The sequence below is a fragment of the Cyclopterus lumpus genome, chromosome 4 (genome assembly GCF_009769545.1).
Source record: "Cyclopterus lumpus isolate fCycLum1 chromosome 4, fCycLum1.pri, whole genome shotgun sequence".
In the NCBI taxonomy this organism is placed as follows: Eukaryota; Metazoa; Chordata; class Actinopteri; order Perciformes; family Cyclopteridae; genus Cyclopterus; species Cyclopterus lumpus.
The window spans coordinates 25,760,321-25,774,681 of NC_046969.1; the positions used below are offsets into that span (position 1 = coordinate 25,760,321).

The following is a 14,361-nucleotide window of genomic DNA, read 5'->3' on the forward strand; positions in this document are numbered from 1 at the left end:
GTCTAACCTCACACCAGGACATGGTCTAACCTCACACCCAGGACATGGTCTAACCTCACACCCAGGACATGGTCTAACCTCACACCCAGGACATGGTCTAACCTCACATCCAGGACATGGTCTAACCTCACACCCAGGACATGGTCTAACCTCACACCAGGACATGGTCTAACCTCACACCAGGACATGGTCTAACCTCACACCAGGACATGGTCTAACCTCACATCCAGGACATGGTCTAACCATACACCCAGGACATGGTCTAACCTCACATCCAGGACATGGTCTAACCTCACACCCAGGACATGGTCTAACCTCACACCAGGACATGGTCTAACCTCACACCAGGACATGGTCTAACCTCACACCAGGACATGGTCTAACCTCACACCAGGACATGGTCTAACCTCACACCAGGACATGGTCTAACCTCACATCCAGGACATGGTCTAACCTCCACCAATCAGCTTGTAGCTCCTTCACTTCGAGCTAAACACTCAACACAATCACGACTGTTTGCTGTGCTGGCTCCTCATTGGTGGAACGAGCTCCCCATTGACATCAGGACAGGAAGTCTCTACAGACTAAAACACATCTTAGTGACTACACCTTGAATAGGGAAGGTAGAGCTGTAGTAGCACTCTAGTAGCACTTAAATGTCTCTTACTGATGGCACTTTGTAGTTTAACTTTATTGAAGAAATTGTACTTTCTTGATTCTTGTTGTTCTGAGTTTGGACTCATGGTTTAATCACTTATTGTAAGTCGCTTTGGATAAAAGCGTCAGCTAAATTACATGTAATGTAATGTAATGTAATGTAATGTAATGTAATAGCTTCACTAATACCACATATACTAATACCATACTAATATATACGGGAGGAAAAAAACTAAACAATGGTCATCGGAAAAAAAGAAGAGAGAAAGAAAACACAAACAATGAATTGACGGTAAACATGCGTCAGTGAGACTCACTGTGGTGGGGAATAAATGAGCTTCAGATACCATCAGGTACCACGCAAAAGTAAAGCACAACTGAATATATATATATATATATATATATATATATATTAATATCTATAGAAGGCACCTGAGTGAAAAACGCTTCTTAACACAATGAGCTTTTTTTCTCACTATTATCTGAGCTTAACTGACGATTAACTGATTATTCCATCCATCCATTTTCAATACCGCTTATCCTCATTAGGGGGCGCTGGAGCCTATCCCAGCTGACATAGGGCGAAGGCAGGGGACACCCTGGACAGGCCGCCAGTCCATCGAGGGCACATGTAGGGACATACAACCATTCACTCTCACATTCACACCTATGGGACATTTAGAGATCAATTAACCTGCAGCATGTCTTTGGACTGTGGGAGGAAGCCGGAGAGCCCGGAGAGAACCCACGCTGCCACGGGGAGAACATGCAAACTCCACACAGAAGGACCGCTCCGACCGGGAATCGAACCCGCGGCCCTCTTGCTGTGAGGCGACAGTGCTAGCCACTACACCACCGTGCAGCCCCCTGATTAATACAAGAAAAATAATAAATGAATCTGGCTGCTGCTCTCTAAATACTTTGAGAGCAGCAGCCAGATTTTGAACTCTAGCCAAAAAAATTAATTAAAAAAACCGGTGGTTCACATGACGCTTCCTCGAATCATAGCTGTGATCTCTGTGTCTTTTTATTTTATTATATTATTATCATCATCACCCCCCCCCCCCCCCCCCCCCCCTCAAAAGAACTGGCATTGGCTCCCCAGCATGTAGCTCAGGGCCACGGTCACGTTCTTGACCTTGAAGCCGGCGGTGGAGGTCAGGCGCAGGCTAACCATCTCCTTGTCCATCAGGTAGGCGGTGCTGTGGAGTCCCCTGCAGACCTCCAGCGAGGCCCTCAGGGTGAAGGAGCTGACGGGCGCCGCCCTGCCGGCCGCCAGCAGCTGCAGCGCCCCGCGGGCTCGATGCCCGCCCATGTCCTTGTAGCACAGGTACATGTAGAGCACGTAGGGCCCCGTGCAGCTGACGTAGATCTGGTCCCGCTTCTCGCCGGCCAGGCTCATCAGGTTGCTGCTGTAGACCTCGCCGAACTCCACCGTCACGTTGCCGGAGAAGTCTGGAGGGGGAGAAAAGAAATACATTTTTAATTTTAATTTTTTAATTTTTAATTTTAATTTTAATTTTAATTTTAATTTTAATTTTAATTTTAATTTTAATTTTAATTTTAATTTTAATTTTAATTTTAATTTTAATTATTTTAATTTTTTTATTTTAAATGGCTCGTGAGATTTTTTACAATTTTTATTTACTTTTTATTTATTTATATATATAATTTTTTTGGAAGTCTGCATCATGAAGTCAACTTTTTTTTTTAATCAGAACATGAAGGTCTTCTCACCTGAAACGGGATTAAACCGGATGTGGACGTTGTCTTTGGACGCCTGCTCTGCTCTCGGCGTTCGGCTCTGGGAAAGCACAAAGCATGTTTGTTTGTTTGTTTGTTTGTTTGTGTTGTGGTTAAGGGATGGGAACAAGGGGAAAGTCTCACAGGGGGATGATTGATATCAATAGTGAGAGAACGAAGAGTCATTAAAAGATTCACACCGCTCATAAATTGGTCGTTTTGACCAGAGAAAAAAGTTAACCTCTTCGTGCTCGTACAAGGGGAGTTTCCAAAAAAATAAAATAAATGTGTCTGAGGAAATAAAAATGTTTGTGTCCGATATTTAGAATCCACTAAATATACTTTTGTATTACATCGACTAAATATACTTTAGTATTACATCGACTAAATATACTTTTTTAATACATGCATTAAATATTATTTTGTATTACATCCACTAAATATACTTTTTTAATACATCCACTAAATATACTTATGTATTACATCCACTAAATATACTTATGTATTACATCCACTAAATATACTTTTTTAATACATCCACTAAATATACTTTTGTATTACATCCACTAAATATACTTTTTTAATACATCTATTAAATATACTTATGTATTACATCCACTAAATATACTTTTTTAATACATCTATTAAATATACTTATGTATTACATCCACTAAATATACTTTTGTATTACATCCACTAAATATACTTTTGTATTACATCCATTAAATATACTTTTGTATTACATCCACTAAATATACTTTTGTATTACATCCATTAAATATACTTTTGTATTACATCCACTAAATATACTTTTGTATTACATCCATTAAATATACTTATGTATTACATCCATTAAATATACTTTTGTATTACATCCACTAAATATACTTTTGTATTACATCCATTAAATATACTTATGTATTACATCCACTAAATATACTTTTGTATTACATCCACTAAATATACTTTTTTAATACATCTATTAAATATACTTTTGTATTACATCCACTAAATATACTTTTGTATTACATCCATTAAATATACTTATGTATTACATCCACTAAATATACTTTTGTATTACATACACTAACTATACTTTTTTAATAGGACACTCAATAAGTTTGTTTTAAAAAAAAGTTTAATATTAAGTTTTAACTCATTAATTAAATTAAAAAAAGTTAATTAACGAAGTGTTTTTTCAAATGTCTCGATTCCAACGTGCACGTCGGCTCCTCCCCCTCGCTCACCTGGACGTCCCAGCAAAGGTAGAGCGTGACCGCCAGGCACGCGGTCACCAGCACGTTCTGCACGGCGACGACCAGCGCGAGCTTGCTCGTGCGCCTCTCCCGGTGGAGCGCGCGGCCTCCGTCAGCATCCATCACGCTCCGCTCCGTCCGCGCTGTGAGCGCGAGCTCGGCGGAGGCTTTTTAACACGCGAGGGGGCACCGCGCGAGGAGGGAGGGGGGAGGAGGGGGGAGGGGCGGGGAGGAGGGGGGAGGAGAGAGGAGGAGGGGGGAGGGGGGAGAGACCGCTGGTGAGCTCGACTCTTGTGTGTGGGTGGGTTGCAGCGCGCACATGCACGCGCACACACACACGCACACACACACACACACACACGGGGAGCGCGAGAGAGTGAAGTTGAGCCGCGGCGTTTTTAAATCTTTTATTAATTATTACACTGAAAACAATTCACTAAGACGTTAAATTAAAAGAGTGAATCCGTTTTCATTAAAGTCACGTGTGAGTCTTTAAAGCAGCTTTTACAACTTAAATCAATGCTTGTGAACATGAGCAATACTTTATGTTTCAGTGTATTGTTTATGTTTCAGTGTATTGTTTATGTTTATGTTTCAGTGTATTGTTTATGTTTCAGTGTATTGTTTATGTTTATGTTTCAGTGTATTGTTTATGTTTCAGTGTATTGTTTATGTTTATGTTTCAGTGTATTGTTTATGTTTCAGTGTATTGTTTATGTTTCAGTGTATTGTTTATGTTTCAGTGTATTGTTTATGTTTATGTTTCAGTGTATTGTTTATGTTTATGTTTCAGTGTATTGTTTATGTTTCAGTGTATTGTTTATGTTTCAGTGTATTGTTTATGTTTCAGTGTATTGTTTATGTTTCAGCTGTACATCAGTGTATTGTTTATGTTTCAGTTTATTGTTTATGTTTCAGTGTTACATTAGTGTATTGTTTATGTTTCAGCTGTATTGTTTATGTTTCAGCTGTACATCAGTGTATTGTTTATGTTTATGTTTCAGTGTATTGTTTATGTTTATGTTTCAGTGTATTGTTTATGTTTCAGTGTATTGTTAATGTTTCAGTTTATTGTTTATGTTTCAGCGTTACATTAGTGTATTGTTTATGTTTCAGCTGTACATTAGTGTATTGTTTATGTATTGTTTATGTTTCAGCTGTACATTAGTGTATTGTTTATGTATTGTTTATGTTTCAGCTGTACATCAGTGTATTGTTTATGTTTCAGTTTATTGTTTATGTTTCAGCGTTACATTAGTGTATTGTTTATGTTTCAACTGTACATTTGTGTATTGTTTATGTTACAAAGTGCTGCAAGACGTCCTCGTCCAGGTGAGTCGAGCTAAGTGAGACCAGACTTTTATGTTCATAGAACATCTAGCCATCAACTACCATCATGTCTTGTCATGACTTCAACACACACACACACACACACACACACACACACACACACACACGATCCTAGAGGGACATCTAGTGTTTGTGGTTCGTAGTAATCAGTTAAAAGTACTCTTGTCCCGAGGGGCTCAGAAACTGCTGAAACATGCGAAGCAACAGATATTTAGAGACAACCAGACTCACTGTGTGATGAAAAGACTTCAGGAAGCTCGAGTGTGAAGCGGCTCAGGAAGCCGGTAAAACACCTGCTTAGCTGAAACTGAACAGGTGTCCTGCAGCTTCTGGCTCGTTGCACTCGTAAACAAAGAGCGGCCGAGAGTGAACACCTGCTTGTGGGAGGGAGGGCCTGCGACCATTAAGTTTCCCTTCACTCGAATCAGGTTAAGACTAGTAACTGTGTAAAACCACCAGCGCCATGGCGACCAAACGAGCTGAAGCACAAATGTCAAAGTGGTGAGGATCCACTCCTGTGGTGAGAGGTGATCGGTGACGCTGAAACGGGGGAAATCCATCACCAGAAGAAGCGCCGTACACTCAGATTCTCTTCACAGTACTCAGAAATACAGTTTCAAGGATCAACTGGTGGAAAAAAGAAAAAAGGACAAATGAAAGATTTGAGTTTGTGGAAGGAGAGCGGAACTATTCCTAACAACTTTGTATTATTAAGCTTTAAAAAGAGACGATGTCGTGAATTTACTTTTTATTGTGTGCAAACCTTTTTCATTCTTTTACTCTCGTCAGCGTGTTTTATAAAAGAGAAAAAAAAAGGAACTGCTCATTAAGGCGGATTTGTGTGTTTGATGCCGGCGCTCCGAACATCAAACCCGACTAAAACCCAGCTGATAAAGTAAAGTTTTAAAAAGTTACTGCCGCCTTCAATTTGAACTAAATTTAGGCTCCGAGAGGCGAATGAATCAAAACTAAACGTTCCGGAAAAGTTGAGACGAGGAAAAGAAAAACTCTTAAATCAAAATGTCAAATAGAACCAGATATGAGTCTCACAACCAATAAGAGTAAATTAAAAATATCTTTTTTTTTTTTTTAAAGTAGCAGTGACATCATCAACACTTTACTTCACGACATTGTGTGACCACACGGAGAAAAGAGAGAGAACCACAATTAAATAGATCATAGTTTAATGCAGAAGATGAACCCACACACACTCAAGTCCGTCACGTCAGTAGCTTTTCTTATTCACGGCATAATATGGCACTCTTCCACACACACACACGCGCGCGCTCGCACACACACATTTATTTAATATCATAATCCACAGATGTATATTCTCTTGTCTCATAATTCTAGGTCACTACTTAGTTTAAGTATGTACACAAACGAAGGAGGAGGAGTCAGAATTCTCCTCAAATGGATTTAAAGTTCCTGAACTTCCTTCGACCGGAAGTCTTCAGCTTCTTGGACTCTGAGGCTCCAAACAGCCGGCGGCCATCTTTTCACCGAGACGCCGGAGGCTCATTTTTCTCCTCCTCCTCCTCCTCCTCCTCCTCCTCCCTTTTTTGAGTTTTCCGCATCTCTCTCTCTCCCGAGCTCCATCCGGCCTCCTCGGGCCGGGAGGAGGAGCTGGACGGGAACGGAGAATTTGGCACGAGCGAGAGAAAGCAGACGGCGTCCCGTTGTGCACAACAGTCCTGAGGGAAGTTTCTATATCGTTGAGTCAAACTTTACTCGTCTCTTTACCTCCCGACGCCCCGGAGGAGAGAGGGGAGGGGGGGTCCCGGCTGTCTGCTCCGGTCCCTGGTTCCTACGGGTGCGGGAGGTTCATCCGGTCCTCGATGAGAGTGTTGTCGGGGCTCTGCGCCTCCATGCACTGCTTCACGGTCGCCATGACTCCCGACAGACGGCGGTCCAGGGCCGCGAGGTGCGGCTCGGCCAGCGCCGGGCGGATGGGGTCGAAGGCCAGGGCCTGGCGCACGGCGGAGCTCAGGGCGCCGCTCTTCAGCAGGTTGAGCCGGTTCCACGTGGACACGCGGACCCTGAAGGGGACACGGAGCGACGTCACGGCGAGGACGGACACGGAGCACATTTAAAAAGAATAATTAGGATTCAAGAGCACTCACATGCAGCACTGGTAGAGCGGGGCGAGGATGCTTCGCTCGTCCAGAGCTGCGTTCCCAAAGCTGCACACGGGGGTCAAAAACAACGACATGAAACTAAATGACATAAAACGGGTGTGAAAGTAGGAATAAAAAGCATCAAGTAGCATTTCTAACAAACCCGTCAACCACCTTTCAAACTGACTCAGATCAAGAGGATCGATGTTAAAAAATCCTGCACATTATCACTATTAAATTAAAAAAACAATCTGTGGTCGGTCCCAGTCCCGTGAGCACTCGCCTCTTGGCGTTGTCCAGCAGGATGAGCATGCTGGCGCCGCCGTCGTCCTGGAAGCTCTCGTAGTGATGCCGATCGGCGTTCCCGATGAGGTAATCGAATATGGCCGTGTCGATGACGTCCAGCAGCCTCGGCCCGGCGTCGTACGGAGGCATCTTCTTCACCGCCTCGCAGTAGCTCTCGTCGTACTCCCACCTGGAAAATTTTACACACACACACACACACACACACACACACACATTCAATCACTCATTAAATACTCAAAAGTACATTTTTAGAGGATTTTTTTTTCTTTTCATGTTTCACGGAGAAGGTGGCTGACGACGATTTCCATTCCCTTCCACTGAAAACACAACAACAACAACAACAACAACTGGGTGAAGCACCGGGATGTTCCCTGACCACCCACCTGGCCAGCTTCCCCTCCCGGTACGTGCGGCCCCAGGGGTGTCGGTGCTTCTGCAGCGGCCAGACGTCCGGCAGCCAAAGGGTCAGCGACCCCTCCATGATCTCGCCCTCCGCACACGCCGGCTCGCTCTCCCGACAGTAGTAACACTTCCCGTAGAAGCACGTGTTGTTACCTGCAGAGGGACGAGGGGACGATGTGAATATGAATCTTACACGTGGAAAGAGATGCAGCGCTAACGTCGGCAGACAAAAAAGCCGTTTGTGATGTTTCACATTTTAAACCTTGAAAGTCTAGTTTTTTTAACGCACACACAGATGCTGAAGTACTATTAACACAAACAAACGATGCAAATTTGCGTCACCTTTTTAATAAAAAAAGGTTAAAAAGTACAGTTCATAAAATATATATATTGAATAAATAATACTAAATACCTGAACCCACAGACAGGTGGCGCCAAATGTTTCCCCCATCGCTTCGTTTAGTCTCGATTTTGTTGCTTTTTCCCTTTAACGTTCTACTTTTCGCTGCTTCCGTCTCACTTCTGTCTTTACTTTTGGGGTGAATTGGGGTTTGTGGTGGCGTTCGAGGTCTCAGGTCCGTGGTTCAAAGTCAGCTCTTTGAAACCGGACCCACGAAAACAAGATGATTTAAAAACCTGGACGGACGAAAGCTAAACGTACAGAGGGAGCAGCCCGTCTTAGTTTTGCTTTCTCAAACTGTGAAAGCTGAGTGACACATCTGTGGAGCTGCCGGTGGCCCCTGAACCACTGACTTTAAGACCCCCCCCGCAGGTGAGTCATGTTAAGGCCCCCGCAGGTGAGTCATGTTAAGGTCACCGAGTGGCAGCTTTCGACATGAAAGCATCTTACAGGACACCAAACAGCTGGTGAGTCAGCGGCAAACAAACACATAAAGAAGAAGAAAAGAAGTCTGCTATGTGACAGAAACCCAACATGATATTATTGTTATGATACATCATAATGAGCGGTGGTCCCACGTTCACCTGTAACACCGACATCTGAAATCATTCTTATCACCCGGAGATAAGGCGCACAGAATCATTAACTTCTTTTAAATCACTTCTTATAAAACCACTTTTTATACAATTGCTTTTATGCTTTTCTTTTGTTACCCTAATTGTTGGTTTGTTGTATTTATTTGTTTGTTTTCTATTCCATTTGGTTGTTGTGTTGTGTTCATTGCCTTTATGTTTACCTGTATTGACGTTCTCTTTATAAAGACACTATATATATATATAAATAAAGTTATTATTATCACAACTTTCTGTCTGTCTGTCTAAAAATTAAAGACATTATATCAACGGTCACACCATCAGCAAACATGATGAGGCGACGGACATCCTGGTGTAGTGCTGACTGAGAAAGAGATTAAAAAAAGAGAAGAAGAGGAGCGGCGAGGTGAGATCAGACGGAGAAAGAGGGTTGACTCCTCCCTCTCTCCCTCTCTCCCTCACTAGAAAGCTCTCTACTCACCCTGCATGAGGAAGGTGCCCAGCAGCTGGTCTGTGGCCACGGGTTTGATCTCCGTGCGCACGTTGACATTCCTCCCGACCACTAGGGGCGCCCTCCTGAAGCCCAGGATCCTGACGGGACACCAGAACCTCGTCACACAGCAGTTTACAGAACCGTAGTCACGGTTACATCTCTTTGTAAATCACTTGTCATTAAAAAAAATATGTTTTATTGCTTTTATTCTCTTTAATTGTACTGTTCTTTCATCAGATCGTAGAGGCCTAAATTGAGTGCCGTCGACACACCTGTCCAGGTGGAAAGCGGCCACCTCCGCGTTGTGCCGGTCGTAGCCTGCGTACGGCTCGCCTTCGACCACGTAGTCTCTGTTGTACCTACGTGAGGACAGAAAAGGAATGAGACGTCTGAATTACGCGAAGCCTAAAATAATACTAATACTAATAATAATAATTGGATTACCTCTTGGGCTTGAAGACCACCTTCTGCCCCCCGTCCAGCACCAGCAGGGCCTTGAGCTGCGTGCCCTTGTAGCCGACGTCCGCCCGCTCTATCCGGGCGCTGCTGAGGGCGGTGAGCACGGCCGCCAGCTCGGGGGTCTCCTCCGGGTACACCTCTCTGGGACCCACCCACTGGCTGGCGATCTCCCACGGGGACTGGAGGGTGTGCGTGAGGCGGGCTCCCCGCGACAGAGAGAGGCCAGCTTCCATCTGTCGGGAGAGTGTTGACGACACGGTGACGACACGGTGACGACGACACGGTGACGACGACACGGTGACGACACGGTGACGACGACACGGTGACGACGACACGGTGACGACACGGTGACGACGACACGGTGACGACGACACGGTGACGACGACACGGTGACGACGACACGGTGACGACGACACGGTGACGACGACACGGTGACGACGACACGGTGACGACACGGTGACGACGACACGGTGACGACACGGTGACGACGACACGGTGACGACGACACGGTGACGACGACACGGTGACGACGACACGGTGACGACACGGTGACGACGACACGGTGACGACGACACGGTGACGACACGGTGACGACGACACGGTGACGACACGGTGACGACGACACGGTGACGACACGGTGACGACGACACGGTGACGACGACACGGTGACGACACGGTGACGACGACACGGTGACGACGACACGGTGACGACGACACGGTGACGACGACACGGTGACGACGACACGGTGACGACGACACGGTGACGACACGGTGACGACGACACGGTGACGACGACACGGTGCCGACGACACGGTGCCGACGACACGGTGACGACGACACGGTGACGACGACACGGTGACGACGACACGGTGACGACGACACGGTGACGACACGGTGACGACGACACGGTGACGACGACACGGTGACGACGACACGTGACGACAACACGTGACGACAACACGTGACGACAACACGTGACGACACGGTGACGACGACACGGTGACGACACGGTGACGACGACACGGTGACGACGACACGGTGACGACGACACGGTGACGACGACACGGTGACGACGACACGGTGACGACACGGTGACGACGACACGGTGACGACGACACGGTGACGACACGGTGACGACGACACGGTGACGACGACACGGTGACGACGACACGGTGACGACGACACGGTGACGACGACACGGTGACGACGACACGTGACGACAACACGTGACGACAACACGTGACGACAACACGTGACGACAACACGTGACGACACGGTGACGACACGGTGACGACGACACGGTGACGACACGGTGACGACGACACGGTGACGACGACACGGTGACGACGACACGGTGACGACGACACGGTGACGACGACACGGTGACGACACGGTGACGACGACACGGTGACGACGACACGGTGACGACACGGTGACGACGACACGGTGACGACGACACGGTGACGACGACACGGTGACGACGACACGGTGACGACGACACGGTGACGACACGGTGACGACGACACGGTGACGACGACACGGTGACGACACGGTGACGACGACACGGTGACGACGACACGGTGACGACACGGTGACGACGACACGGTGACGACGACACGGTGACGACGACACGGTGACGACGACACGTGACGACAACACGTGACGACAACACGTGACGACACGGTGACGACGACACGGTGACGACGACACGGTGACGACGACACGGTGACGACGACACGGTGACGACGACACGGTGACGACGACACGGTGACGACGACACGGTGACGACGACACGGTGACGACGACACGTGACGACAACACGTGACGACAACACGTGACGACACGGTGACGACACGACATGGTGCTACCGGTTGGTAAACAAAGAATGAACAATGGAAAAAACAAAACGGTTTAACCGGGAGTCTGACCTTGCGAAACGCTCTGAGGTCCCTCCGGCTGGCCGCCGAGCCCTCGCCGCCATCCAGCAGGAAGATCTTGGCCAGGCCCAGCAGGAGGAGCACGGCACACAGGACCACCATGCGCTGCTTGAGCTTCATCTCCTCACCCGACTGTGTGTGTGTGTATATATGTGTCCTTCACCCCTGATGCATGGCCCCCACGCAGCTCGCTCCCCGTCACCAGACCTGCCCACCCGCCTCAGACCAGCTCTTCAGGACAGGGTGCTCTCCTCTTGTGCTACGATCGGAGCCAACGGGGGAAGTCACCTGGAGGGGGAGACACAGAGGAGGGAGGAGGGAGGAGACAAGACGAGGATTCACAAAAAGGAAACAAACATGCTGTCAATAATATGTGGCAAGAAAAAGTGATCGATGTACTGGCCGCTCTTGCCTGTTCCCTCCCCCCCTCCCTCCCTCTCCCCCCCTGGGGGGAGCTGATGACCCACTACTGCAGCACAGCCGGAGCCCGTCCAGGATGTGCGAGTAGGTCTGGATGACGCGCCACTAAAGTACACACAACAGCAAAGTGGACTTTGGCTGTCAGATAAAGAATACATTTTTAAAAATGTTAAAAGGTGCCACAGAAGTGGGGGCCCTGTGTCCCTCTACAACACTGGCTTAATTTCCAGTGAGCAGAATGATTGACAGGTAGTCCTGCTGTGGTGCAGAGGGGTGTGTGTGTGTGTGTGTGTGTGTGTGTGTGTGTGGGAGGGGGTCATACGAGGTGGTGGTCTAACCGTGCATCAGAGAGCTTGACCCCCCCCCCCCCCGCCCCCACAGTGACGTTCCTCCAATTACAAAGCGTCACGTTGACTTCATCTGCACGTTAAAACATAATAAATAAAAGGGGAGGGGGGCCTTTAACTGTTAAACGTGTCAGCCTTTTAATGACGGCAGTCAAAAAATGTACCTTAACACAACTGCCACGTTCACCTGGCCGTCAACGGCCGGTTGACGCCGACGGACGCAGCGCAACGCGCAAAAGGGCTAAAATAGATTATATATAAATACATTATATATAAATATATATATATATAATGACGGTTGACTGTTTTTAAAACGGCTTAAGACGACACAAGCAACCGCTTCATTCACACAATCGCTCTTTTCACGCTTTTTTTCCTTTTTTTTAAACCAACGGCTGCATTAAAAACACACGCACGCGCACACACGCTCGTGCCTACCATGATCACTCCGACGTTAAACTGCCCCCCTCCCCCCGTCAGGTCACCATGACTACAAGGAGATAGTCAACCGTCCTGTCGCTAACAGGGTTTCTTGTTAGCCGCGTTAGCCGCGTCGGTTAGCTTAAAGCCGCCAGCTAGCTCGTCAACGTCGGCGGGTGTTCCTACTGGCTGCCGCCCGGAGAGGACTCACCTTACGGCCGCTAGCCCTTCCCGAGGAGACGGCTGTGGAGTCCCTGCGATGTTGGCGTTAGCGAGGATATATCTGCGTAGCCCCGCCGCTAAAAGTCACGATGTGGTGTGTGTGTGGGGGGGGGTTAAAAAATATATAAACACTAATTCATTTAGTTCCGTTCCGTTCCGTTTCTCCCCCCCCCCTGGTAGCGCCCTCTCCTCCGCCCTTATCCCTTCGATTCCTTCCGTGTGTCCACTTCCGAAAACACTTCCTCCTTCCTGCAGGAGCTCCAGGCGGCCGCCAGGTGGCGGTGGCGCACTGTGTCCGCACTGTGTCCCCTTTTTAGTTCTTTTTTATTTATTTATTTTTTACAAAAGGCTATATCATTTCATTAAATAAATAAATATAAAAAATCTATTATATCATAGTTATGTAAACAAGAAAATATGTTGAATATCTTTATTTATTAAATACATTTATTTATTTATTAAATGGGTGAAATTCTATATTCTCAGGACGAGTCAACACCGATGTAACCAAACTATTTGGTAGTATGCCAGAAAAAAAAAGAAAGATTTAGGCTCAATCCCAAAGCCTTAAAACCCTGAACCCTCAGGGACTTAACCTATTAAATGGCTGAGTGAGAGGGACTAATGGGACGTCACTTTGGTGCAATTGTGAGCATTTATTTTATAATTTAAACTTAAGCCTGGAGCTGAACGATTTCAACGTCTTCCACACTCCTAGTTGTCAAATAATCTATTTACTTTTATCAATAACACAATTAAATGTTTGATGCTGCTTTCATGGTCCATCTTTAATCCCCGTGTTTGACGTCCCCTCGCTATGAATTGTGGGTAAAACCCTGAGGCAAAGTGTGCACTCACGGAAAGTGTTTCCTCGAGGGCTCTAAACGTCTGCGAGACTCAAAAACACTCAGCGATTTGAAAAGTGTGACAAAGTCTGAGTCCGTGAGTGTGGACGTTGGGTTTGGGCCTCCAGGTCTCAGGACGTCGACTGCAGTATGCCAAAGAAATACCAGGATGTTCATTAGTGCAGTTGTGCAAAGCCAGCATTAGGATGGAAATATGTCCACATTGAATGCATTCTGCATGGGACAGTACACACTTTGGAAGAGCAGCTGTGGTATGTACAAGAAAAAAACATCAGCTTCTAGCTTGTGAGTGGACATTTTTATTTGAACTTCTTTAATAGAGCCCTTTCCCTCAGTAACTCACAAAGAAAGAAGCCACATTTAGAAATATATA

The 14,361-nt window shown here is 46.6% G+C and overlaps 1 protein-coding gene across 1 annotated transcript; it reads right to left on the bottom strand.

Moving 5' to 3' along the window:
• Nucleotides 1-6,173: 6,173 nt before the first annotated feature.
• On the bottom strand, nt 6,174-13,373 carry fam20b (FAM20B glycosaminoglycan xylosylkinase). The gene is made up of 9 exons (XM_034531467.1): nt 13,112-13,373; nt 11,705-12,001; nt 9,762-10,009; nt 9,590-9,676; nt 9,306-9,415; nt 7,813-7,984; nt 7,407-7,598; nt 7,130-7,189; nt 6,174-7,045 (listed from the first exon to the last, which is right to left on the bottom strand). The coding sequence occupies exons 2-9, from the start codon at nt 11,831-11,833 to the stop codon at nt 6,814-6,816; spliced, it is 1,230 nt and encodes a 409-aa protein (XP_034387358.1). The 5' UTR covers nt 11,834-12,001; nt 13,112-13,373; the 3' UTR covers nt 6,174-6,813.
• Between the last annotated feature and the right edge of the window lie 988 nt (nt 13,374-14,361).

What these genes read in the sequence shown, in the direction of transcription:
- fam20b (XM_034531467.1), bottom strand. Translation starts at nt 11,833, where the DNA reads ATGAAGCTCAAGCAGCGCATGGTGGTCCTGTGTGCCGTGCTCCTCCTG. An exon ending in GCCGCTTTCCACCTGGACAG is followed by an intron (nt 9,416 to 9,589) that starts GTGTGTCGACGG and finishes GTGTCCCGTCAG; the next exon opens with GATCCTGGGCTTCAGGAGGG. An exon ending in CGGGAGGGGAAGCTGGCCAG is followed by an intron (nt 7,599 to 7,812) that starts GTGGGTGGTCAG and finishes AAAATTTTCCAG; the next exon opens with GTGGGAGTACGACGAGAGCT.